Here is a 27,794-nt window from a genome sequence, read left to right on the forward strand (position 1 = left end):
ACAATGAGGTGACAATGCAGGCATTGGGCACCCTTCGCTGATAATTTTTTTCCTTTTCAGAAGCAGTCTCACCCATCCGATGCCAATCCGCTTGTTTACGTCTACGTTGCTTTTCACAACGATAAAACTGTTCGCTCATCACGGGTTTTCGGTCTTTGTGGGATGAAGCCACCACATTTTCAGCAGCTTTTTATTTATTTTTTTTAGGGGGCATGAGGGATTATATAAATTGACCAAAGGATAATTCAGGCGTTTCTTCTGGCTCCTCTTCTGACTGAATTACCAAGGTTTTATCAGCCTTCAGGTTATTTTTAGTTACGAGTCGTGTCATTTTTATGGATGTCAATTTGCATGACATTACAGGTTCGATACTGCTGTGCTGTCTTATCAAGTAGTATACATTTCAGCGCACACCATGTTTTTTTGTATGGTGCTGGGTTAGTCTAGTTTTGCTTATTTCAGTTGCAAAGACCACGGACTATTTCTGAAAAAAAAAAAAACAGCAATTGCTGCTTTGCATTTTCTGTAACTTTTTTTTTTTTCATACTGAACAGATATCCAATATTCGATTCAATATTTGAAGGCATTTTTTCTTCATATTCGTATCCGACTTGTATGCGAAAATTTCAATATTCGCACACCCCCTTAAAAAAAGGTAATGTGCACTGACACTGTACACCACAAGGGGGTGTTTACATAAAGCAGCGATCGTAATGTGGCCACTGGGTCTCTCTGCAAGCACTGGGTGCAAGCACTGGGTTGCAGAACACTGGGTTGCAGAGCACTGGGTTGCAAAGCACTGGGTGCTCTGCAAGCAGAGTACAGGTTTACCACCTTAATTAGCATGCACATGGCATTAGCCTCACCCTGGTCGCACTCGATCATCTGCAGAGGTGCAAAATCACTACGAACACAAACATGTACCGCCTTTTGCTCTGTTTGCTGCGAGAAAGTTAGCACAAGGTAAAAGGCACCAGCTATGTCCACAGGGTGGTCATGTGACCACACCCTCCTATGGAATGGGGACACCCATATGGGGACACCCCTATACTTCATATGAGGGGACACTTCATATGTGGGGACACTTCATATGAGCACATCCCGTATGGGGACATCCGTATGGAGACATTCCGTATGGAGACATCCCGTATGGGGACATCACGTAAGGGGACATCCCGTATGGAGGGTGTATGGGGACACCCCATGTGGGGGTACCCTGCACAGGATGCCCGTCCTGCCCCTGCCCTGCCTGGTTACGCTAGGCTGCGTGAATGCTTTTTAACTACTATAATGACGACAACATGCACTTCCCGGGAATTCACATAAACAGCTGGTTTTTAAAAATCTGCCCTTGCACCGCTTAACATTGCACCACTCCTAATGGTACATGCCTTCGTCTCAGTATAAACAAGACAGGGAGGAAGAAGTGGAGACGAACAGAGTGCCTACACAGCATTCCGACACAGTGGTTCCAAAGCACCACCAATGCGCTGAAAGTTCATCAGCCAAAGTCGTACTCCAAGAATGAAACAGCCGTGGCTTTCAGCCGAGAGGTCAAGTGCACTGCAAATGATGGTCTAAACTAATTCCCTGCTCACCGGGGATGAGTGAGAGCACTTCGAGGGAGCCGCGCACTCGTGACAGCACCACCAATGCTGGAAGGCAGTCGAGGGCGCTGCTGCGGACCGCACTCACGGCACCAGCCCCTAGTGACCTGCTTATGGACTCCAGGAACCTGCGAGAGGATCCACCAGCACACAGGGTCAAGGGATTTCACTCCAACACTGAAACCAGTGATTTGCACCGTCACATATTGAAAGAGGGCAACCCGACTGCTGCAAAGCTCAAAGCGACGATACACAGCGCTGTGCCTCATTCCATCTTCTTCCGGCCTCATGCCATTGCGCTGTTTCACTAAGAATTGCGTGTGCCTAACCTGCCCGCCAGTTCATGTCCTTCATGCTTACTGGCATACCACCTGCAGCATTTGCGTGACGTGATCACGGCTAGTCCGAAATTTGGACATGCCAGAGAAGGACAACGCGGGCTATTACCAAGTGCCGACTGCACAGATCACGAGCCACACCTCTGCCTGCTCAGTAACTTTCCAGCAACTACACATGTCGCATGCCTGCACCAGATTTTTCGTAACTGGAGTGACTAAAAGGATCTGGCTCTCCGTGTGCAGTGATGCAGCGACCGCGAAAGCAAAGCGGCCGAGGCAGGAAGAGAGGTGGCGCCACCTGTCCCGGTTGGAGGGCAACGTGAGGTCCCAGGGCCAGAGGATGAAGTTGAGTGCCAGGTAGGAGACCACCGCCTCGGAGCACAGTAGCTGCCCGCAGAAGAGGCCCGCGCCCTGTTCCTGGTGCAGGTAGAGGACCAGTGGCCGCCGCTGCACGAAGGACACCGGTCAACGGCAGCCAGCACGAGGACGGCTTATTCATTTATCTTTCTCCTATAGTACTCACTTGCTGCCCCAGTCATTTAACTAACAAAGTATACGGCCCAGCAATTCTATGCACAAAGGCACAACAAGTGCAAGTGCTGCCAGGTATGTCTTCCATCTTTAGAACAGTCTCCATGATAGTTATAAGAGCAATCACTATTCGAAAGCACGTTCTAAACAGAAAATAATAGCGCTAAAGGGAGAGAAACACAAGAAAGACCGACGCAGGACAGACATGCACTAATGCCCTGTGTAGGTCTTTCTTGTGTTTGTCTTTTGTTTGTCTCCCTTTAGCGCTATTATTTCTGTGCCAAATAATATGCACCATCTAGCCCAAATTGACATTCTTTCACGCATTCTAAAATGACAAGCTCTAAAAAGCAGCCAACTGGCAAAATAACTTAATATGAACTTTCAATTCAGCACACCTTGAAGGAGGGCCCAAAATGCAACAAACAAAGCTTTCATTGAAAGAAAACAAGGCATATTCTAGCACAAGCACATGTGGCTTACCTCTCGAATGGGCTTGTAACACGATGCCTCGATGGCCTGCGCTAGCGTGCCTTGAAAGAAGGCCGGTGAGCATTCTCCGTACCTGCGCGATGCGTAGCACAAATGAGCATCAACGAGACCAGGAATCAATGCTGGAGAATTCAGCTGATTGCCGGTATTTTGCGCATTTAAATGCCTGACATCACATGCAAATGTGGCACAAGATATGGCTCTATACACCACTTCGGTTAAGCTTCTTTACTGAGTCACTCTCTAGCAGCACGTGCAGTTGAGACAGGCCAGGAACTGGCAGCTGTGACCACACCTAAGTGCTGGCACTAAGTGTTGCATCATCAGTCGCGCAATCCACATCGCCAACTATGATCATTGGCGCATGGGCCCAGTTGCACGGTACACACTGCGAGCACCAAGCGGTGGTGCCCCTCAGCCAGGAAGAGGTTTGAGCAAATGTGTTTCCCGTGCTTCAGCATTCACTTTTTTTGCTCGTTTTTTAATGACAAATTCAGAGTAACAAGAACATTTTGATCCACCCCACGAGAACCATATCACCAACGCAATACTGTGCACCACTTTTGATCCCAACAATATGAACCTGCTGTGCAGTGCCCCCTCCTTACATTGGCAACTCCGCATTGCAACATCACTGTGATTGCTTTGACAACTCCGCGTTGCAACATCACTGTGATTGCTTTGACAACTCCGCGTTGCAACATCACTGTGATTGCTTTGACAACTCTGCGTTGCAACATCACTGTGATTGCTTTGACAACTCTGCGTTGCAACATCACTGTGATTGCTTTGACAACTCTGCGTTGCAACATCACTGTGATTGCTTTGACAACTCCGCATTGCAACATCACTGTGATTGCTTTGACAACTCCGCGTTGCAACATCACTGTGATTGCTTTGACAACTCCGCATTGCAACATCACTGTGATTGCTTTGATAACTCCGCGTTGCAACATCACTGTGATTGCTTTGACAACTCCGCATTGCAACATCACTGTGATTGCTTTGACAACTCTGCGTTGCAACATCACTGTGATTGCTTTGACAACTCCGCGTTGCAACATCACTGTGATTGCTTTGACAACTCCGCGTTGCAACATCACTGTGATGAGCTACTGCAACATCACAAAGTGAAGCCTACTGGGCGTTCCCTTTCTGTAGATGAAACGTAAGACACCTTTGCAAGCCGTCTCTTGACAGATGCAACATTAGACAAACAGTGAGACGCTTGCCCTCGCTGTTTATGAGCAGCATTCTTTTTGATGCCATGCAGGTGCGTCATTCAAGTGCCTTCTCTGAGGGCCATGCACTCATATGTTCCTTACACAGTGGACCACACTAGAAATTCCCAGAGCACTGACAGGGTTCAGAGAAACAGGCTTGGCCAAGTTAAATGTCCTTCAATACCTGTTTGCAAACTCCACGATACACTGCTACCATTTCACACTTTTTATGTTACCCAGTGTAGAAACACAACACCAGCAGAATGGGCAAAGAGAGACTCCCACGACCAAGCACCACCTAACAGCTTGCCAACACATTGTGAACTTATGTTTATGGGGGTTTAACATCCCACAGCGACTCAGGCTATGCGGGGCTATGAGGGACGCCACAGCGAAGGGCTCCGGAAATTTCGACCACTATGTAGTTTTGATGGAGCGGGCACACTACCTCAAGTTGAGGTTTCGGCACCCGCCGAAACTTCCACTTCAAGGACGTTCCAAAAATTGCCAACTTAAGAGAAAAATACAAACTATGTGGAAAACGAAACTAAAGTGTCTAAACAACCCACTAGATGGTGAAACAAGTCCTTGAAAGCCCCAGTAGCACAGAAATCGTGCTCCAAATCTGTCGATCACCAGTGATCGATGCACAGCGGCATGACAATGAAACAACACAACACAAAATAAACATAACTGAACGCTAACATAAGGCATTCAATTTCGTTTCTGGGAGTTGCTGCAACTTTTCTACACCCCTTGGCACTGTATCTCCCTGAAAATTGTTTGGAAAAATGGCAAGACTGCTCGCCAGAACAGGAGCGACCTGGTGTGCCAACTCACCGTCGCACAAATGCCCGTGAAAAGTGCGCCACAGCCTCTGCTTCATCCACGATGCCCTCAGGCACTGCGAGAGAAGGTGGGAAAAACATTAAGCCATGCTAGTTCACAGCGTGGAAACTTTCCGCAGCGCGGGCGATTCAACCGACCCCCCCAAAAAAACATACTTTTATATGACTGAATCTTGTTACCAACGTAAACAGGGCAATTACAACTGCCAGAACAACGAGTTTTTCTTGGGGGGGCTGGGCATAACTGCTAAGACCAGCATTCTTATGATGCACTGCATAGTGTGCGATTAGTACAGGACAAAAGAAGCGCGAAAGAAGACAAGGAGGTCACAAAAAGAAGATAGATGCGGCAACCATCTAGAAACGAGCTCGAAGGCAAGGGGTCAAACATTTCCGCATACTCCAGCGGCGAAACTCAAAGAAAGAAAAATGGGGATGAGTCCCAGCTTTCAGTATCTGCGGCTGGTCTTTTACACAGCGGAAATATTGGTTTGGTTTATTAGGGTTTAACGTCCCAAAGCGACTCAGGCTATGAGAGACGCCGTAGTGAAGGGCTCTGGAAATTTCGACCACCTGGGGGTTCTTTAACGTGCACTGACATCGCACAGTACATGTGCCTCTAGAATTTCGCCTCTACCGAAATTCAGCCGCCGCGGCCGGGATTGAAACCGCGTCTTTCGGGTCAGCAGCCGAGCACCGTAACCAATGAGCCACCGCGGCGGAACACAGCGGAAATAGACTGCGCCGAGCTGTACCCAATGGACATTAGCAGCAGTGGCCGCCACTCACTCAAGGGTGTCGTGGTGTCGTCGGATGCAATCAGGCACTCGTTGGCGTCCTCAAACTCGTCAGCATTACTGCTGTCACTCGATACCAGCTCCGCCTGCGCCAGTAAAATGCAGAAACATTGTCCATTGATGTACGAGTAGAAAACAAAGAAAAAAATATGTTGAAAGTGGTGCCATCAGGGCAAAAATTCCCCATTAAAGAAGTGAAGGCACTAAGTTTTTGTTGCGCATTGCTCCTTCGGTATGACATGAAAACCATTAGCAAATACAGATTGCCACATGAAATTTGCCGTCTCAGCCCAGTAAACAATTTCGAACAGAATGCCTTCTCTGATGTAGTTTCAGTTCGCTTTCAGCAGCTGAATGGCGAGTACGATGTCAAAATTGGGGTTGGGACCATGCGAGGCATGCAGAGTCCAAAACAGAATCCAAAGGATCGTATTTATACCACCCAGGTTAACTGGTACATGGCGAGATTGCAACCCCGAGTTTAACTGATGCATGTCATGCTGTGGCAAGATAACCGCTGGTCCTTAAAGGGGCCCAGAAACACAATTTGTCAACTGTTTTGCCTGTTGATTGCATACAGTGAGTTATAATGGTGCTATTAGCATCGGTAATACCGCGTATATTTTGTTTTTTAATATTTTAATGTCCTCCCAAAAACAACTTCATGGCTCTGATGGTGTAGCCACACAGTGGCGGGTTTTTAGCAGAGGATATGACATCACCTGGCGCGAGCTTGATCATCGGACAAACAGTAAATATACTTCAAATTGTGTGAATAAATAGAGACACATTTTGTCACCTGTCTGCGTTTTATATTAGATCAACAAAAACAACTTGTTTGTCTTAGATAAAAGCCCTGCAAAGCAAGTAAAATAAAAATACACCACCAGGGGCGCTCTGGCATGGAAACGACGCTGCTAGTCTCAGCAAGAACGAGTTACAGAGAGCGGGCAACCATGGAGTAGAAACTTCCGCGACGTGCTCTGGCTGGCTGTTTTGATTGGTTGCGACAGGTGCCGTCATTGGGAGAGCGAAATAGGAGTGGGAAGCCCCACCAAAATCGAGTTGAGGGCAGCGTTTTGTTTGCTTGTGTTTTGAAATTTCTTCACTGAATAACTCCCGTTCCTGTGCATCGATTCCTGTAATTCTTTTTAAGTCAGCATCTGTGTGACATAAACAACCCACCTGAAGTATAGCCGGTATCCCCCCAAGCAGTGTTCGCAGCCCCTTTAAGGTTAACAGTATGGTTTCCAAGAGAAGGCAAATGTAGCAGGGGGTGGCAGAAAGTTAGGTGGGTGGATGAGATTAAGAAATTTGCGGGGATACGGTGGCCGCAGCTGGCAAAGGACAGGGTTAATTGGAGAGACATGGGAGAGGCCTTTGCCCTGCAGTGGGCATAGTCAGGCTGATGATGATGATGCTGTGTAGTTGTGAATCGGTAAGGCAGACCAGAGCAGCTTCAGCGAAAGGTGGGGCCTCACCGCGGCAGTGTTTGCACCAGCAGTGCTCTCGACGGACAGCCAGTGTTCCTCGATTCCACCAAGGGCTGCGGAGAGGGCTGTCTGCATTGGGATAAAACAAGGGGGGGTATCTGGTTAGGTTTGATGAATTTCAAGACATGTTCACACGCGACAAAAATAAACAATGCGAACACAGGACAGCGACGATATATGACAAACATCGTGCGTCTGTTTCTCTCTGCCATAACAAACCAACTAGCCGGTAGCAGTACCCAACTAGCCGGTAGCAGTACCAGTCTGATATATAAAATCCTTCCTCCCGCAGCTGCTCTGCGCTGATTGCATGTTAACCCGGGCTCCGGCTATCGGGAGAAATCGCATGGCTGAACCCACCTCGTCACGTGGCGGCGTTCCAAGCGGCCAGCCTCTCCACCGTTGGTGTCGCACGGGAATGGACGTTAGGTCGCTCACATCTTGCTTCAACTGTGGAGGAGGGGGTAACAATTTCAACGGCACGCTTAAAATAGGCCGCGGCTGCCCAATCTCAAGCCCACGCAGTCAGCAGGGTAAAATGCAACTGCCAATCATGAGAAACATTCATTTAACATATGCCTCCTAACATTTGTATCGTATTGGGTTTTATGGCGCATAAGAAACTCGGGCTACATGCGCCAAATACCAATAGCGAGAATGAACCAACTAACAGTGTCTTGAAGCAGCATTCATCATCACTGTTCAAAGTGCTCACTTTGTACAAAGTGTACAATCTTTGTCAAAAGTAACCAGGCTCCATGGTTTGCTTCTCGTTCGTATGAGCCCTCACGGCTTCCCTAAAGAGAGAGAGAGAGAGAGAAATGGACAGAAAGGCAGGGAGAACAGGTGAGAACAGGGGTCTTCCTTACCATACAGAGATTTAGAGCTTGAGGGGCTGGCATAATAACTTTAATATACAACTGAGAAAAAAAAAACGTGCAGCCTGGTTACCTTTGACAAAGACTGTACATCCCTTTGTACATCACTGTACAAATGGTTTGCTTTTTTTTTGCTCAGTTCTTCTCGTGTTTGTACCATAAACCACTGTAAACGGCCACAAGGATCGTGTATTAAACCTTCGGTAATTATAAATGCACAGATATAAAAAAAAAATACTGCGGAGACAACATGGCAGTGAGACTGCGGCAGGAAATGGCAGAAATGAGTAAAGCCTCGTAAAAACAAGAAGGCAGAGACAAGTCAAAGTCTCTGTTGAGCGCAAGCTGCCAGTGGGATGTGCATCAGACACTGTCAAAAAAAGGAAAAACCTCATTACCATCAACTCACACATGTTGACATATTGCTCGAACAGAAAGATTTCCCATCAGTTTTCATGCTTCGTGCAAGTTTTCCATGTGGTTAAGCTGAAGTTCTCCACAACGACTCCGTAAATCAGTGAGAAACGACCCCTTTCACTTACCTCTAGGATGGTTTTAGAGCCAGGGAAGTTGATGGCGTACTCGTTTCCGGAAGTGTCGTCTTGGATATGAAGCCGTATTTGGTTTCTGGATACAACAAGGCACAAGTTTGTTAGCCCTCCTGCCTCTCCCCCTAACTAAAAGATTTGCAAAAGTTTCTTTGAGAAAAAATAGATCAATACAATGCCCTTTTGTTTCGAATTGCAGAGCACTGTTGCATGAGTGCTTTGCTGACATTTTACCTTGCATTCAGCAATGCTTTGCTGAAGTATGTAACATTTGACAATGCCCTTTAGGTCAAGCTGTGTCTGTACACAGAGTCTTTCCAAGCTACCATATCTACACTAGCTGAAGGCTGTCCAGAACTTTTGAACACCGAGGAGAATGCACATTTTCCAACTTATCTGGACAACCTACTCGGTACTGTATTTGGCTTTTATGCAAAATGAACAGCAATGTACATAAATACTACAAAGTTCAATAAAATTTGACTAGAGTGGTGGCAAATAAAGTGTGGGCCAGTCTGAGGTTACGATCTTCTACAGTCTCCTGAAAAGGAGGTTCATGACTAACAACAATGCAGTGCTTCGCGAAAGTGTAAATAAAAGGGAAAGGATAGCTACAAGTAACAAAAGAAAAGAAAACTGAAAAAGAATTAAGAGATAAGACAGATGACGGGACAAGTTTCAGGAACCGCAAAACGTGCCTTCCTTTTCGTGCTACTCAGTTGTGGCTCCTGCGTAAGCAGCTTACCTGTCACCTATGCATAGTCCACTGTATTTTCTAGTTTATACATTGTCTCTGCTGTCTCTTCTTTTGTGAGCAGTTCTCAGTACGAAGGAAAAGCTGAGCTGAAACCGAGGCCATCAATAATTCCTCTGATGTGCATACAGCAACGCAATGTCCTGACAGCCACAATGCTCATATTCAAGTGATCAAGAAAAGCCTGATAATCTTGCAGGTCATCCTTGAATTTAGTACTTCAGCAAGACTCAACAGCAATTGTACTTCTCAAGTCCAACTTGTGGCTGCAATACACTGCTTCCACCATATTCAGAGTGTGCAAACATGGTTGGTGCCACGTACAGGGACTGGCCCTTCCTCCGTCCCCTTGGGTTTGGGTTTGTTTCTCCGCAATGTCATGTGCTTTACAGTTATTTTAGCTATCAAGGGAGGGCGCCAGTGTTGCAGAAACACCACTAGGAGCACGGGGTAGGGGGACAGCTCCTAGTATTCGGCCGGGGTAACTCGACGCGCAGACGCTCTTCTCTACTGCAAAACTAGGCCTCGCGAAATGTCTCGGAGTATCTACCCTGCCCTAAATTGCGCATACACTCACTCGTAACCTTGACAGTGAGTTGGGCAACTGATTCCAAAGCGTATTTCGTTGCTAGCTGGTGTTATTGTTGTAGCAACAACAAATGCTTTTTGCGTCAGCCACTGTCGTTCCTTCGTTCCCACAGAGCACGGTCCACTGTGGTTTGCATGCGCTCGGTAGCACTCGTGATCATGGGGCGGAGTCAATGGCTTGGACAGTTAAGTGGGGAAAACGTATTTACCCCCCTATCAACTGCAAACATGACACCACTGTAGTCTTCCCCACCCCGCTGCTATGCACGTGCATACATGTGAAAGCCGAGAGTAGAGCGTCGAGAAAAGGCTACACTATGGGGGGCTTGTGTCACTGGTTCTCTCGACAACAGCGACCAAGCGGTGCCAGAAAAGTGGGGCTCACCCTCTGCTGGGTGCACCTGGCTCCGGGTAAGGGGAGGTGGTTCTGAGCAGCAGGCTTCCCCCGGGCGCCAACTCTGAGGCCACGAAAGGTGTCTGCGAGAAGAGGCCAGCCAGGAAGCATTTCAACAACCTGGGCAAGTAACGGACAAGACAGGAACCACAAGCACCAAGAAAGAAACCCTGACGTAAACAGCACGACCTGCACTCGCATGTGAAGAGGGAGGGGGTAGGCAATGCAAAGCTTGTACATCGGTGAGCCGGCTAGTCCGCAGCTGACATCTGAACTTGAGCAACTCACACATGGCCATACACACGTCCATGATGGGCACACCTGAGCCAACTATTTGATAATCGTGGATGTACACAAGCACACAAGAAATGGCACAGGTACGTCGATCCTGTCTTCTTTCTTGTATGCAAGCTGTGTGCTGACAGCCACGAACCAACTAACCGAACAGCAAGTTCTGAATAAACAGGCACACAGGAAGACACATCTGTCCAAGAACCATGGTGCAGGTACACGGTAAGATAGCTGGCTGCAGAATGCTAAGTGAAAAGAGAACTCCACAATGCAATCTGCTTGTCACAGAACTGGCTCTCCCAAGCAGCAGTTACACTGCAGCTCATGCCAGACTGTACGTATTCGCATTTTTCAAAAAGACACGCAGGGAGGAACAATGATTACAATCCCCTCGGAAAGAGGTGTTGCAAATCATCTTTGTGATGGAGAGCAGTTTCTTGTTTGGCATGAAGCAAATTGAGAAAGAAAAAAAACAACACTTTCTCACCATGAATCGTGCATGAACAGACAAAGAGGAAAGCACAGAGTGGCTTTGGTTGCCAGCAGAAGACCTAAGCCTAACGACTAAGGGTGTTAGCCAGCATTACTGTTGTCTACGTAAGCCGATGATTACAGCGAGACAAGTAGGAGTGGATGTCTTTCCAACATCTGCCAGTCTCCCATGTTCAAACACATTCCATACGATGCTTACAGCATTGGAAGTGGCATCATGCAGGCTGTAGCAGTTCAGGTCACTTGTCTCACGGTTATGTTGTGTATTGACATGCACAGAAGGCTAAGAAGTGGAAGGCAGCTGTCACTGTGGCTCTAAAAGACACAGCGTACAGGGACATGACTTCTACCTCCTTGCGATTCATCTAGCTTGACAGCTTTTTCACAAACGCATCCTGAACAGAAAGAAGTAAAAAGGGTGTAAACTGTCCTCTAACTCCCTTTGATGAAAGGAAGAATGCTAGAGGACAGACTACTCCCTCTTTACTCTCATATAGGCGTATTCGTATTTAGAGTGCACGGAACACTTCAACGGAGCTCTCACAGGGGATGATTGCACCAGCCTTCTCCAAAGCTTTTATCTGCGTAAACACAAAACCACACTACACTGAGACACGTAGAGTAGCAAGCACAGTGCTGTACATGCAACCCTGGCCAGGAAAACTGTGATTGGACATGCGGCAGCTCACCTCATCTGTGACGTGGTCCCATCCCATGAGAGACTGCCGGCATGGTGGCACACAGGTCTGCTGGGCAATCAGCTGCCGCACGTCTCCTGGGAAACAGCAGGGACAGCCGAAAGTGAGAAGACAGGGCAGACATGGAATAAAACATCATCAGATTTGAGTCAAAAGGTTCCTCAGTAAAGCAAGGCTAAGTACTAGCTTAGCCAAGCTGGGTGAGGGCCCTAAGCCCATGCAAGCAAGAAGAGCAGTTCCTGAACGAGGGTTCGTCAGGTGACATATCCCACCAGTCGGCCCACCTGCATCGGCGCTGCTTTTGTTCCTACTCACCTACCTGGAGCATTAGCACATTCTCATCCTGTCATCTCTGTCCACTGTTTGCACAATCGCGGACTCAAGATTACTCTTTGTGGACTGATGTCATTTTCACTGAAGTGAACTGCCTTTTCCTCCACAGAACATATCAGGAGGCCAGAAACTTGAAATAGAACAACCTTGTTACCACAAGGTTTACGAGTTAGCATGAAACGGTGGACATCAGCACAGGATTCAACCACTATTTCTCTTATACCGTATTTTCCTGTCTATAAGTTGCACCACCCTGCAAACGGCAGATTTTATTTAAAAAAATTGCACATAAATCACACTGGTGTACATGACGCACCTGTTCATTTGGAAAGTGCTATAAAAACTCACTGAGGACCTCTACATCGGAGATCGGACATGCTTGTAATAGCTGCTATGTGCAGACGATCCCAGAGCTCTGACAAGTGTGCCTTTTCCCAGTGGCCTGCCTCTTTATTTGTTGGCTTCACTGAACGGAGCACTCCTGAGGGATTGCACCAGTCCCTAATGATTTTTTCGCTTTCCTTGAACTCTTTCCCCACTGCCCAGTTCCTGTTCTCAGCGTACATTCAATGGCACGCAACTTCACTTCTCCACTGTAGCTTCTTCAACTCAAAGTGGTGTCATGAACAACGCACAATGCATGAAGCCATACGAATGCAACGACGAGACGGAAACTTCCGTGAATGTGGCTGGACTGGATGCGGTGCCAGCGCGAGCTTCACGTCACGGCCACATCCAGTACGGTTGTTGCAAAATTATGCCATTATATTTGCAGGATAACATTTAAACGACAGATGATTTTAGTATAGCGTGATTCGCGTTACGCTACCCCGAACTGCTTCTACAGGGAGGTGTGAGCATGTGCAGATGGCCGTGAGGAAAATTTTGCAAGTTTCATGTCGCCAAAAAGCGTGTCAGGTTATGTTACAGAGCAAAGTACCACGAATGCCTTAAGCATGGAAAAGCAACGCCAAGCTTTCCATGCATCTGAAGTTGATTACTGCCTTTAGACCATGGAATCGGGAGCACTGTGAATGTTGAGGGAGTCACCTGCTCAGATAATGAAACAAAGCCCTTAACGATACCTTGAAGTGGCACGTATTCTATCACATATCCTTGAGACAAAGTGTCTAATCCGCGCTCTGTACACAAGTGTACGGTCTCCGGTGAGAAGTCTGCGACTGACCGGCCACTGCTCCAATATGTGTTGATCTATATTTGTGGCTCGGAGCTTCAGTTGGTCAACCAACGCACCATTCTAACTTTCATTTTTCTTTTCCGTTTTTCAAAGTTGAGGGCTGATCGGCAGGACGCATATCAACCAATATGAGAGTATAAATACGGCATAGTGTGCTTTTGCCTCCGCGCAATAATCAATTTCAATGCGAATATTTTAATATAATACCCAGGGCAACTTTTCACTTATATTTTCCTCTAAGAGTTCGCATCACATTCGAGTAAAAACGGTAATTCGGGCTGCTGGCGAATTCGTGGCCAAGCACCAGTAACGCTCGCTAATTCGGCCTCGCACGGGCTCACTCTGGAGGGAGGCTACGTCACGGTACAGTAGAACCCCGCTATAGTAAACTCGGATATAGTAAAAACTCGGATATTGTAAAGTGAAATTACAGTCCATTTCGCCTTCCACAGAAGACTGTACATTTTTCTTTTGGTTATTGCAAAGATTTTCTTTTTCAAAAAAAACGGCTATAGTAAAGAGCGCCTGGCCGTGGCTACGTACTTCCAAAATGGTGACAACGCAGCACGCGCGAGGCGAATATTCGCAGCCAATGGATACCAAAGACGATAAAACCGTGCTCTTTGGGGTAGCTTCACTACCAAGCTCAGGTGTTGTGAGGAGAAGCCAACTTCTGAAAGTCTAAAGCTGTGAGGCAAAGTGCGCGGCGCGCACGTAAAAAAAAGAAAGTAAAGCTGGCTATGAACGCAAAAAAAAAAAAAAGCGGTGCGGGTCACTATGAAAGGAAAGACCATAAAAGTGCAGTGAAGAGTAGGGAAAGGAAGAAAAGGGCAAACATTAGCACAGGGAAGCGGCGGTGAGAAACGGGGACACGGCGACAATGTGTGAGCGGTACCGTCGTGCACGTTTCACAACTATTGCCTCCTAAACGACGCTGAGGCTGGGGGAAATGACGAGACGGGTTCATACTAACCTTCGGTTTTCACATGAAATCAAACGCGTCATATTCGTCTCCGCACTGTATGTGTGCAAAACACGGTACCTCCACAAGACGTAAACAAAATGGAAAACATGAAAACTGAAAATAAATAATTATCACATGAAGGGACAATAAGAGCAAGATTGAAGGTATATGAGTGTTTCTTTTATAAACCAGCACTGTGTTTAGTGAGTAGCCAGTGAATTACTAGACAGCAACCTCGGCTTTCTCTTACGGCTGATAATGCAGATTCCACGGCCAAATGCAGGGAAAAACGGCTAAACCAAAGCTGTAACAGTTTTCTAATTAATGCGATAAGCCAGTAAGCTTAGTTCTAGCATTTTGGCAGATCCTTTGGGGCCTAGATAACTACAACTTCCCGATAACTCCCAACATTTTTTTCGACCACTTGAAGTCTGAATGAACTCCCAACATTTTTTTTTTCTTTCGACCCCTTGAAATACGAATTAATGAGGTCTTACTGTAACCCTTCAAATAAAACTCAACCAAGAGGCATGAAACATTTTTTTTCTTTCGACCCCTTGAAATCCGAATTAATGAGGTTTTACTGTAACCCTTCAAATAAAACTTAACCAAGAGGCATGAAAATGAGAAGACAGTGGAGCATTTCCTGGCACGGCCTGGTATGCTGCCTGATGACAAGCTGTCGCACCCCCCAATGTGACTAAGACACTAATAAGGTCATGAGTGACATCTGAGCCTTTTCACACTGCTATGCATCACTCTGAATTACGCAGTTGTGTTCACACAAAAAGCAGCACAGCAAGATGGGAAGGCAGGCAGGCACGTCACACAAGTGGACACGGCCAGCCAACTCACCGCACGTGAGTCCTTGCTGTGGCATCGTGAGGGCTATCGCTCGGTCGCGAAATATGAGCTGCAGCCGCTGAACTGAGTCCTCTTCCGATGGCAGTGACTGAGTCTCCCGGGGCAGCGCATTGTGCACCGCATCCTGCATGACATTGTTGGGCAACACCAGCGTCACACAACGGGGTGGGCTTCTCGTCAGTGCTTAACCCTTTCACTGCCAGGTTTGTTTCCTCACAGCTGCACACACCCTGCCGGGTTTTTTTTGCATGTTAGTTTCCTGGAAATTTTTTCCTAGTAACGCACTAAAATGCTCTGCAGGACATGTAGACATGTTTATTCAGGATAATCTTATAGACATTAGTTGTACTGAATCAAATCTTGCAGCACCAATTGTGCCTGTCGGATGTCCTCTTCTTACGCGGATTTTTGGTGGCAGGGGGACTTCATCGCTGTCATCACTCCACAAGGCACTTAGGTTGGCTCCTTCCTCCTTCTTATTATCATTGGACTCCGAATTCACAAGCAGTTTTGAATTTATTCGTCCGTCAAAGCACAGACGAGTGTGGCACATTGCCTGACACGGCTGCTGTGCGAAAACGAAAACGAAGCGACTCGGATGTGGAAACATGTGCGCCATCTGTCGTGTAAAATTCCACCACAAGAACTATGAGTTTATAGCGTCTCTCCATAGATGGCGCTACATGTTTGCATCGCTTTTTGTTACACGAGTATTATCGGGAGCGGCAGGGGGTGAGTTAAAAAGCCAAAACGAGTTAACTCGGGAGAGGCAGGGGGTGTGCATAGGTGGTAGCCCAACTTATCTCGGGAGTGGCAGGGAAAGGGTTAATGCAAGAATTATGTGTGAAGAACTGTTGAGGGGTGCCTCAGTGCATAAACACGTTCAATGCGGTAGCGATCTTTGGAGTCCTATTCCCTTTGCATCGTGGCCCCCACCAGTGGGCCACCAATGAGCCACTCGTGAAAACTGCTTCTTTAGAGCCCTGAACAAATGTCAATAGCGACCTCGCATGTATGCGTTTTCGCAGGATCCTTGAAACTTAACGACTTCATAGGGTGGCTCGGTATTCATGGTCACACAGCTTGTTGTAACCCACCAGTCACCCACGACGCAGTGAGCCTGTTAGCAGTGCACAATGAGCCAGAGTTATTGTTCGACAGACCACTGCTTCACACTGTGTGCTGCAATTTCGAAATGACCACTAACAAACAACATTCATAAATTGAGAGAGACAATGACCGCTGCAGCAACACTAAAATCCCAACGTGCTAGACGAAGCCACTTTAGCAGCCTGTGTATCATGCCAAACACCATCAACACAAACACCTTCTCTGAGCAAACACTTTTCCATCCATTGCCCCTACTATTCAGGAGATTCTTCAAGTCTCTTCCTAACTCCGTTCTCACACTGTGCTTTGTGTATGCAATGGCCATTCAGTGCTAAAGACAGGTGATCAGCCTGTACTGTGTTGACCCCATAAATGTGTGTATTGATTTTATTTGTTGAAAACACCCCAAAGATGCTCATGGCAAGGGTATTACATGGGGGTGGGGTGCACAGGCATTTGTAACAGATTTATACATTGCACCAAAAAAAAAAAGCACACAGAGTATTTAGTGAAACATAGATACTGAAATAAATAAAATAAGCACTGCAGAGAAAACAATGGGACAGGTAACATTTCACCACAATAGAAAGCAAAAAGCAAAAAACAACACTAGGAAAGGCACTCAAAAGTACGACCTGGAAAGAAATAAGATCAGGTGATGACAGGTGTGCGAATATGTTTAAACTTAGTTGCATCAGATTCTGTGTCAATGTGTGGCAGTAAGGTGTTCCATTCAGTTACTGCAAGCGGTAAGAAAGAAAAGTATAATGGTGTGAATGCCAACTAACGAGTTTTGACTTTTTATAAGCGGTAAGAAAAAGTGCACGGCACACAGCCACTCCTGCTGTCCACAAATGTGGCAGGAACCGGTCAAATCTACTGCTTCAGCACTTTCAGTTCCAACTGAACGAAGACCTATGAAGTGAAAATGAAGCGCGAGTACACCTAATTACCATTTGGCTTAACCAAGCTAAATCGCCTGCCATTTCTGTTTTTCCTTCCTCCCGGTATCCACTGTATTACTTGCAGACCATCGGTTAGCTGTCCTCAGCATTACACACGCCACCCATATCCTTCTCTCGACTAGGTTATGTCCTTATTCCAAATAGTTCCCTAACTCACCCTCTAACTCCCTAACTCTTCCCATCTTGAAGGTACACGAGGAACAACCCCATCCAACCAGTGTCCTCAGAAAAAAATTCTTTCTCTGGCTCTTTCTGGCTATGTCGACATTTAATCGGCAGCGCCAGCTCGAAACTCAAAAGACCCAGCACGGGTAGCTCAAGTGGATTTTGATAAAGAGGGAAGCGTCACCCACCAACAGGTTCCAGTTGGCCTGTTCCAGGAACATGAAGCACTCGCCGACATCCTCAAGTCCGGTACAGGCCTGCAACGACAAACCACACAGGTCGTTCGCTGTCAATATCAACCTCGCAGACAGAGCACCCTGCAACAACAACCCTCTCAGGATGACACATGGAGCATGCCAGCTATCGGCTTCCTTTAATGAGAGATATGCCGATGAGTTCAAAAGCTGCCAGAAATGTCGCCACCATTATCAATGTAAGCTAAGTCAAATACATCGCAGGACAAACACAAACACCTCTGCCAATTTCCTATGACCACACCTGTGTGTGACAAACAGGTAATTGCGTTCTGTCACGGGCAGGGCATTGCAACTTCCTGTTACGCCTCGCAGCTCGTCTCCCAGCACGGCCTTTCGAAATAGCAATTGTGGCTCAAAAGCATCTCAATATCTGGTTTAAAAGGCAAAACATGAGAGATCAAAGTAATTAGCCCACTGTTAATTCTGAGCATAAGAAACGCAGAAGAGAAATAACAGTTTATTCCGGCAAAAGAATTTAGGTGCGGCACTATGTGTCTCAAAGCTCAGCACCAATAAATTGCGCCACAACACCAATGTAGCCTAACACTTCTAAATGCACGGTCATCCATACTCGTGAAATATCTCCCTTTTGCCACTAGGTGGCACTGCTTAATTGAAAATTTTAGTGCCATGCCTTCAAGGGACAGAGCAACGCACGCCAAACACAGCCACACTGAGCCATTCACTCTATCGGACTTCTTATCACTCACAACTAAGCCCTCCCTCTCTAGGCGTCTACTCTGTCACTCCAAAGTCACTGACTTTCAGCCCCATGCACTACACACCTGACCTACGTCCCTTTCCTCTTTTTAATTTTGGTAAAACATCACGAACTCACATTTTTTGCTCTGCGTAATTCATACTGCTTTCTGCTTACTAATATTACACTGCTGACAAGTAGGAACTGTAGCGAACAAATGAATGGAAATATTGTGACCTTGTTTCAGTGGAATGCAAGCTTTCACAACTTCTGCGTTATAACTATATATACTTTCATACTTCATACTGTCCTAGTACAGAAAGACGGCAATACAGAATGGCCATTGCAACAACGGAACAAAATTACATAGCCAGTTCAAAGCTTTGTAATCAGGCTAGAGTTCATGGTGAGAAGCATTATTAGCATCAGGTTCAGTAAAAATTATGCCAGTAAGTAATCAAAAACTTAGAGCTTGAGTAAAAAAAAAATGGTCTCTTTAGGTGAGCATTTCCAAGAGGCAGTGAAAATTAGAGCAACTGCCTAAGCCATTAATGCTTTTAATATATCCAAGTGGTGCACTATAGATGAAATTCACCCTTGTGACACCTTCGACGTATTTCCAGAGCTTATTTTCCCACGAAAAGTGTACTCTCCTCCCAAGCATTTACGCAGGACAGCCCGATAGTTCTGTTTCAAGTGACATCATGTTCAGTAATATAAGAGTTACTCACGATTTTCAGAGAGATCAGAAGCCTCAGTAATATCTTCACCAGTTCCTTTAGAATGACACTATGAATATATATATATACATGGTCTGTTCTGAAAGTAGTAGGACTCATTTTTTTAAACAAAATTTATTCAAGAAAATAGTACAAACGATTGAAATTTTTCAATCCGCACCAATCCGCACCCTTCCGCACCTATACGCTGCTGCTAATCAGTTTTACAGTTTTCGTACGCCTTCAGGAACGCCTGGACCGGAATGCTGTTTAGCTCCCTCGTCACGGCCTGTTGAACCACCTCTACCGATCCGTGATGTTTCCCCTTGAGTGTCGATTTTATTCTCGGGAATAGAAAAAAGTCTGGCGGGGCCAAGTCGAGACTGTAGGGGGGCTGAGGCAGCGTTGCCGCCTTGTGCTGGGGAAAAAATTGGGGTCCTCATTCACATGATGAAGATCCTACCGGTTGGCCTTTTACTCCTCTGACAACACTCCCGGCACCAACTTCGCGCGCGCTTTCCTCATGGATAAGTTTTCGGGTTTGAGGAATGCTCAAGTCATCAGCAATCATTCTAATACTCATTCTACGATCACTGTTAAGTAAATGCTTCACTCGCTACACATTTTCGTTGGTCTTGCTGGTCGAAGGGCGCCTGGAGCGGTCGTCTTCCTCCACTCTTTCCTTACCTTATCAGAAAGCTTGTGCCACTCAAAAAAACACCTGATCTACCCATGGAAGCGTCACCGTAGGCCTCCTTAATCATGTTGTGAGTCTCTTTGCCCGTTTTACCAAGATTTACTGAAAATTTCATCGCGTATCACGAGATCCAGTAAACGCTCGACGATTCTGCGTGACGAGACGTTTCGACAGGGGTTCACAGTACAAGCGACCTCCTCTCTTCAACGGCCGAGAGCCTACTGCCGATTTTCCCCAGCATTCCCAATATCCCCCTTCAACGATCCTGCACGCGCAGACCACCTCTTGTCCGCCCGTTTGCCCAGGAAAAAACCAGTCCTACTACTTTCAGAACAGACCATGTATATAGGAGTACTTAGTTTTAAAACTGGTAACTTTGAAGTGGCTACGAGATTCCATAGTCATCATGGTGGCAAATGACAGTGTGGACATGCAGCATCGACTCTAGCTTCACTAGCAATGATAAGCCTGAGGCACCATGCCTGGCACCGGTATAGCCGAACCTAACTGTATCCTAACCATGCCGAACACAGTCCCCTTTCAGGCAAGTACGCAGTAGCTTTTCTTTTAGCAATCTCGTAACATGTTGCACAACATGAAATGCACCTAAGAAATTGTACTTTAAGTGGCGTAAACAGTTTTTAAACAAATATCTCATAAAAAAAACTAACATTTTTTATTCCTGTAACTCAAAGATGAACCTAATGACGAACTAAGCAGAGTAAGAAGTAAAAAAAGAAAAAGGTAAAATATTACAAGGGCAGTACAGGTTTGTCAATCTACTCCTGGGTATAGAAAAATGTGGCAAAGTTTGCCAACAAAAATGATAAGAGATACAATTACATGCCTTAGTTTTAGGTTGTAAAGAGTAAGCTGTGTTACCGCATTCTACCATTGGGCACGTCTGTAGATGTATTAGTAATATCGCAAACAAGACGCAATATTTTTCCAGTACAAATCGACCCTCAAGTCAACACTGCTACTCTCATGGCTCTTGAATTTGTCTAATGTGACACCTACAACAGTGCCCCAGCACAACGGTAAGGACAAACCTAATGAATGATTGGCAAAGATGCTGTAGGAGTTCACTCCCCTGCAATCTTGTCAAGTTGACCCCAAACCCGTGGAATGCTCGTAATGCTGTTTTCAAACTTTTTTGCGCTTCTCTGTACATTTAATTTTCTGAATAGCAGATGCAATAAGCCTCCCCCCCCCTTCCTACTATATACACAGGGTGTAGTCATAACCACTATCATAGTAATCCCTGTACCACATTTTTGCCCTTTTTGTGATTAGATCGCCATGTGTGTCACTCAAGCTCCACTAACACCAGAAGATGATCTTCATGGCAGCAGATGCCTTACTGATGGCTATCTGCCTGCACATGTCAGTCTGAGGAGTGGAATTTGAACACTAAACTGACAACAGAAGATGCAAAATGACAGCAGTAATCTCCTCCAAGTGATTAAAATATCTGCCCCTGGGCTGCCAGTTTTGGCAATCTTTTAGAAAGCTCAGAGATATCAGACAGAGAACAGAAGAATGGAGGCCTGGAATATGATATGTGAAGTATTAGCATGACGGACAAATAATCCTATTTAAATCACCGTTCCATCTGAATTAAAACAAAAAAAAGCTACACAAGTTCAAGCTATTAACAAGTGCCATCATTTTACAGAGAGTACAGGAAGTTCTACATTGCAGCTGCTAGCAGGGAGCAAATAAATGACTGTACATGCAAGGCTAAAAATTTGAAGGCCAGTAAAAAATGGCTACGTCGTAATGATGCTACCAGTTCAAGCCCCCTTCTATAGTAAAACTTTTCAGTTATGTGCACAACGCCAGTTTAGCAGGCTGACAGCAATTTTAAACCATAACTATGCTGACACAGTTTCTTAGACTGCTTGCTAACGTGTCAGAAATTTCTTGAGACACAACGAGGATGGAAATATGTTTATTAGTTTACATCCATGGCTGAGGGCAGGCACGCAGATAATTAGAGCCGTACTGGCAAATCTGGTCAGCCAATAGTGGTTCCTATTCAGGCACGTCTTGCGCATGCTACGTATCCCACTCTCGATTTGGCTTCTTGATTTGTGCTACGTCCCTCGTCCTTGACTATTTTTAACTCTGAGCAAACGGCGCAGTACGCGCTCAGCGAAATGTTAAACCAGGCGTACGCGAAGGCACCATTTAGTAGTTCACGGTTCTGCTTTCTCAACTTTCCCACTGACGCTCCGTCCAGTACAACACTTTCCGTCGCATCTTTAAACGAAACCAGCGACACATTCTTTCGCTCGTAAACCGAATCACGGCATCCACCGAGGCAGATAAGCGTCATCTGTTTAGACTGCCTTGGTTGAAATCGGGAGGGAGGACACGTTTTGAACGGCTCAAGAAAAAAAAAAAGTGGTGGCGAGAGCTGACGTTTAAACCTTTGACGCTCGGGCGCAGCTGAAACGAGAATTGCACAAGCGGTACAATGTCGCGTCAGATCTTGTAGGTGTTCGCCGAACACAAAACTATGGCGTCAGAAACGACAGAGCAAAAAACATTCCCAAGAGACGAACGCGCGATGTCACCGCGGTCTCACGAACGCGCCTGAGCCCGAGTCGTTTCCGCTGGTTTCCTATAACAACCTCGGACCATGCAGCGACGGCGCCAGCGATCAGATGTCCGTCCGCCTCGGTGCGCGCATGCCTTTGTTCGCAGGCCGTGACGGGCCCCGAGCTGCCGCCGACGCTGGTGATCGTGACGCTGCGAGTTTCGCGCTCGTCCGCTGACAGGGTCGCCCCTGCGGGCGCGTCCCAGCGCTCGGACAGCAACTGTTTTTAAAAGGCCGGGGAGAGCCAAGAGAAAATACGCTCCGCGAAACCAAGCGTCGTTTCGCGTCAAAAGGGTGCAGCTCGCGGGAGCCAGATAAACGGCCGGTGACGTGGGGCCACTCACCTGAAAATCGGCCAAGATTTGGTCTCTCTGTTCAGTCATCACGTCCGTGCCGAGGTCCGCTGTTGCGACCAGAAACTTGCGACCATGGCCGTGTGATGTGAACGCTCATTCTGGCGACGGCCCACAGTTGCCAGCACGGAGAGACATTCGCTCTGATCTTGAGCCCCCAAAGATAAAAAGAACAAAATAATCAAGGCTGGAAAGATAAGCAAAAAGGAAGTGGATTGCCACTCGAGTGCGTACAGCGGCAGAGCACGCACTGCGAATAACCTTATCCTCTATCAGCATTCATGATAGAGATTAATTCTATGGCTCACCCGACCGCCGCCAGGGGTACAGGAGCTGAGCGCTAGAAAACAGACCCGAGTTTGAGTGGCTCTGGGCTGCCCTTACTGAGCCTCCGGTTTCTCCAGAAATGCTTCCCCGTACTCATAATGAAAAGTTCGAAGCGAAGCGTAATGGACTAACCCGTAGTAACACTATGTCCCTGGGATATCTAATGAGCATCCCGATGTCTACTCTAGGTGTGCACTTGCCCGATATGACGTAGATGTACTGGTAGAAGAAAAATATGAACGGGAAAACGGGTGTGGCCTCCGCATTTCGTGAAGGACGTCACAGGCACATGTTAATTAAGCATGATCGGCTACTCTTTCCGCGCATGCGCATACTAATATTGCCTCTACCTGTACCCGTTTATTAATTGGAATATTCCCGATTTGGAGGTCCACATAACTACATGCGTGAGCTCTATCCGCAGACGCGAAGGACATGTCTTGAATAACTAAATGCACACGGCCTAGCTTAGAGGCACAAAGCCTGTCATCCACACGTATCTGCTTACCGCATTCAAATGCAAGCAAAAAGCTCAGCGACTAAAAAGAAAATTTTGATAACGAGGTTCTGAAATCAATTTCATTCTGGTGTCCTTGCAGCTATAATAATTCCTTCATAAAATGAATAGGACCGCTCGTTTTCACGCTTCCCCAATCGAAGGTCTACGCGGTCGAGCTGCCTCGCTCTTTGCGGAACCATCGCCATGACCGATGGCTTAGTTTTTTTAGTTAATTGCTCAGAAGGTTAACACGGCTTTGTGTTACCAAGTTTCTTCAATCATGGCGCGAGATATTGATTGTAAAACATTTTATTCGTCGGAAACAGCTTGGTGCTAAGAGGTCGCTTTCAGAGGTCGAGAGTAGACGACTTTGTAAGCCCACTCCACCGCCATAAATTGCGTTCTGGGGTCATAGCTAGCCAACAAGGCCACCCACCACTCGAGAGAAGGAGCGGCAACTAGATCGCCCGGAGGTGGCTCTATTTTGCAATGGCTCGTTGACCGCAGCGCGCAGTCCCATGACAATATTTGAATCTCGCGGGCTTTAAAGCCCGCCATATTTAAAACTTGCACAAAGTTACTGAAAGGCGCTGGCGAAACGCAAAAGGCGCCCGTGTGCTGTGCGATGTCAGTGCACGTTAAAGATCCCCATTGATTGATTAAAAACATCTTTATTTGTTCAGTATTCTCAGAACGTGTGGGTGGGCCGCCTAGTCCGGTAGTCCATTGGCTGCTGCTGCTGCTGAGCTGGCCCTCCCCACCAGCCAGTGCTGACGGTCAGGATCATCGCTGAGCAGAATCGCCTCTCACTGCTCCTCCGAGGGGTTTGGAATGGGGTCTACTAAGAGGAGGAAAGCAAGAGGGGTTAAAGATCCCCAGGTGGTCGAAATTATTCCGGCGCTCTCCACTACGGCACCTCTTTCTCTCTTTGTTTTTCCCTTCCCTCACGGCGCGGTTCGCGTGTCCACCGAGATATAATACAATTATTGCGCCATTTTCTTTCCACAAAAACCAATTGTCATTTTGTTCCCATATATAAACCTGGCGAAGATTTCGCAGTGAGTTGTAGTTTCATCTGTTAAAATCACGATGTCGTATCATGAGCGCGGCCACGTCGGTCTTTGATCAGTGGGACAAAAACACGGTAAATCTGTAACAGCGTGGCTTTATCAAGGAATGAATATGGTCAGTCTAAAGTGAAAAATTGGCAGTGGTTTAGCTCTGGTTAAACCTGGAGGATTGCGAAAGCAACGAGGAGAGAGAGAGAGGCGATGGAGAGCACTCGGCAGCCCCGGCACGCCAGCTATGCGCCGCTACTGTGCATGCGCAACTGGCGTGCGCGTCGGCGGCACCTCCGGCGCAGCGACGGCGGCGGCACGCCAGCTGTGCGCCGTGTGACGTCACTGCTCCTTGCGCATGCGCAGTATGGCCTTTCGTCAGCGCAATATGCTGGAAGTCGGGCTTTTGACGACTTGAAGGAGCGCACGGGTTGTGTGGGGTCGGGCACCACTTTTGGCACTATAACAGGAGACAGGCGACCGTCCACTGGAGTCAAGCTTCCCCGCACAAACCTCCCGCAACACCCGCGTCCTTCCTCGCTTAGCTACGCTAGATAGCAACAGAGGGCGCCTGTGCCTGTGTAATGAGCGCCACGCCCTAACCGAAAAAGTTGTGGACAGTCTATAGAGAGTCTATAGACTTCTGTCTATAAAGTCTATTGACTGTCCATAGACAAATCCTAGACAACAGACTATAGGCAATGCAAATGCCATAGACAGTTTATAGACAATCTATATATTTATGGTCATGCACTTTTCGTAGACTTTTGTCTATAGACAGTCTATAGACTATGAATAGACAAAAGCAATAACTATAGGAATCAATAGAGTCCATAAGAAGTCTGTAGACTGTCTACAGACCATTTTTATAAGGGCGTACGGTGCAAGCATCACGCCGGCAAACAGAAAAAGGTGATCTTTAGGCTCGGGTAACCAGAACCGCGCGGGTGATCGCACTTGGCTGCGCTCCTAGAGCATAGCTTGTGCGAGGAATCATGGAGAGAAAAAGCACCTCGTCCATCTAGCGGGCGTGTTTTGCTTTAGCAGCAGAACTGTCGCTTGCGTCGAACATTGTCGCATTCCTCCGTTCCTAATTGAACGGCCTGCCGTGATCGGCTTGCGCCGCGCTATTGCGCTTGCCATCACGGGGTGCTTCGCTATCAGCCGCGGACGATTGGAGAATGTGCACGTATATTTCTCGATCGGCATTTTAAACCCCCCCCCCCCCCCCCCCCACGCTGCCATAAAAATGCCCAAATGAGTCTGAACTAAAAACCGGAAATTAACCTTTGTCAACACGATCCGCAGCGCTTTATACAAAAAGCTTCGCTAAATTTCTAAGAATATCAGCATCATCAGCCTGACTGGGCGAATCGCAGAGCCAAGGCCTCTCCCATATCTCTCCAATTAACCCTGTCCTTTGTCGGCTGCAGCCACCGCATCCCCGCAAACTTCTCGATCTCATCCGCAGTGGATTCCGAGAGAAGGCAAGCGTAGCAGGGGGCGGCAGAAAGTTAGGTGGGGGGATGAGATCAAGAAGTTCGCGGGGACACGGTGGTCGCAGCTGGTAAAAAAAAAACAGGGTTAATTGGAGAGACATGGGAGAGGCCTTTGCCCTGCAGTGGGCGTAGTAAGGCTGATGATGATGATGATGATGAGTTCGTAATGTTATTGTGAAGGTGAAGGTTAAGTTAAGTTGAGAACAGCACAGACAAAGGGGCACATATTGTGTCCAACCTTAGTTCTTGCCGCAATTGTGCACCGCGATTTGACGAGACTGTGATACTTGGCAAAAGCAAAAACTGACACGCGCGGCTGGCCTTGGAAGCCTTCCACATAAAGGAAAAAGCAGTAGACAGTATAAGTGATACGTCCGTGGCTCTGTACGCAGCTGAATTCAATTTTTTGCGCTCGCGTCTGCGTTAACAGCCCTTGGCATGACTATTGTGGTTCCAGATAGAGTTTGAGCATGCGTGGACAGGTGTATAAGTATGCGTTCTCAAGAATAAAAACCAGTTGTTAGCAGCGCCTGTGGGTGTCTGTGTCTCTTCATTGTGGTTCGTCCCGTGCTTGCGCAACCTTCACCTTCACTGTAAATGATCGGTTCGCTTTTGAGGTCCAGTACGCGGCATGAACACTCAGTGGCCTGTACTCTACATAATGCAAGCGTATTATAGGCAACCTCAAACACCCTTCTCACGAAGCCTTTAACCACTGAGCCACCAACTAACGCGAAAATAAAAACTGCTTTTCTTTTAAGCGCCTCTGCGGCCGGCCACCCACTTGTCCCACAATTGAATGAGCTTGTGTGGTTCAGTGGTTATGGCGTTCGGCTGCTGGCCCGAAAGACGCGGGTTCGATCCCGGCCCCGGCGGTCCAGTTTCGATTAAGGCGAAACTCTAGAGGCCCGTGTACTGTGCGATGCCAGTGCACGTTAAAGAACCCCAGGTGGTCGAAATTTCCGGAGCCCTTCACTGCGGTGTCCCTCCCAGCCCGAGTCGCTTGGGGACATTAAACCCCCATAAAGCAAACCTAAACAGAAAAAGAGAGAAAATTTTATTTGTCAGCAAATCAAATGGCGGGTGTGCTGCTTCTCTTCAGCCGTAGCAAGTGACCGGCAGTTATGAGTCCGACTAAGGCTTGTTGGGCCTGTAAGCCTGGGGTACAACCACTGTCTCATATATTACAAAACTCCATGTACTGCAGAAAAAAGCAGTTCGTGCAATTAACAACATTCCAAATGATGCACACACCAAACCTGTCTTTGAGGCATTACACATTGTACCTATTGTGCAATTTTACTCTGTCCTGCTGCGCAAAAAGTACACATCAAATATTAATCAAGGAACTGCATTTCTCGCTGATTCGTCTAGACTAAAATGCAGAGAACGCCCCTACAATACGCGCATCGGAGACAAGTGGTATTTAACGCGAGCGCGAACTCACTACGGCAGACAAATGCTGTCCTATAATATGCCGTCTATTTTAAACAATTTGTGAAAAACTGT

At 47.0% G+C, this 27,794-nt stretch overlaps 1 protein-coding gene across 1 annotated transcript in view; it reads right to left on the reverse strand.

Annotated features, from left to right (window-relative positions):
* Positions 1–23,114, reverse strand: part of LOC149367087 (FAS-associated factor 1-like) — a 33,632-nt gene extending 10,518 nt beyond the window's left edge. Inside the window, exons 1-13 of the mRNA XM_089554124.1 lie at positions 22,894–23,114; positions 17,760–17,828; positions 15,323–15,455; positions 11,964–12,049; positions 10,483–10,574; positions 8,750–8,834; positions 7,690–7,779; positions 7,318–7,398; positions 5,829–5,922; positions 5,032–5,095; positions 2,960–3,041; positions 2,244–2,392; positions 1,599–1,735 (exon numbers count right to left, since the gene is read on the reverse strand). Coding sequence (XP_089410250.1) covers positions 1,599–1,735; positions 2,244–2,392; positions 2,960–3,041; positions 5,032–5,095; positions 5,829–5,922; positions 7,318–7,398; positions 7,690–7,779; positions 8,750–8,834; positions 10,483–10,574; positions 11,964–12,049; positions 15,323–15,455; positions 17,760–17,828; positions 22,894–22,932 — 1,201 coding nt within the window. The 5' untranslated portion in view covers positions 22,933–23,114. The remainder of the gene's footprint in view (positions 1–1,598; positions 1,736–2,243; positions 2,393–2,959; positions 3,042–5,031; positions 5,096–5,828; positions 5,923–7,317; positions 7,399–7,689; positions 7,780–8,749; positions 8,835–10,482; positions 10,575–11,963; positions 12,050–15,322; positions 15,456–17,759; positions 17,829–22,893) is intronic.
* Positions 23,115–27,794: the final 4,680 nt, after the last annotated feature.

The sequence above is a fragment of the Amblyomma mixtum genome, chromosome 1 (genome assembly GCF_055824585.1).
Source record: "Amblyomma mixtum isolate Tamu chromosome 1, ASM5582458v1, whole genome shotgun sequence".
NCBI lineage: Eukaryota > Metazoa > Arthropoda > Arachnida > Ixodida > Ixodidae > Amblyomma > Amblyomma mixtum.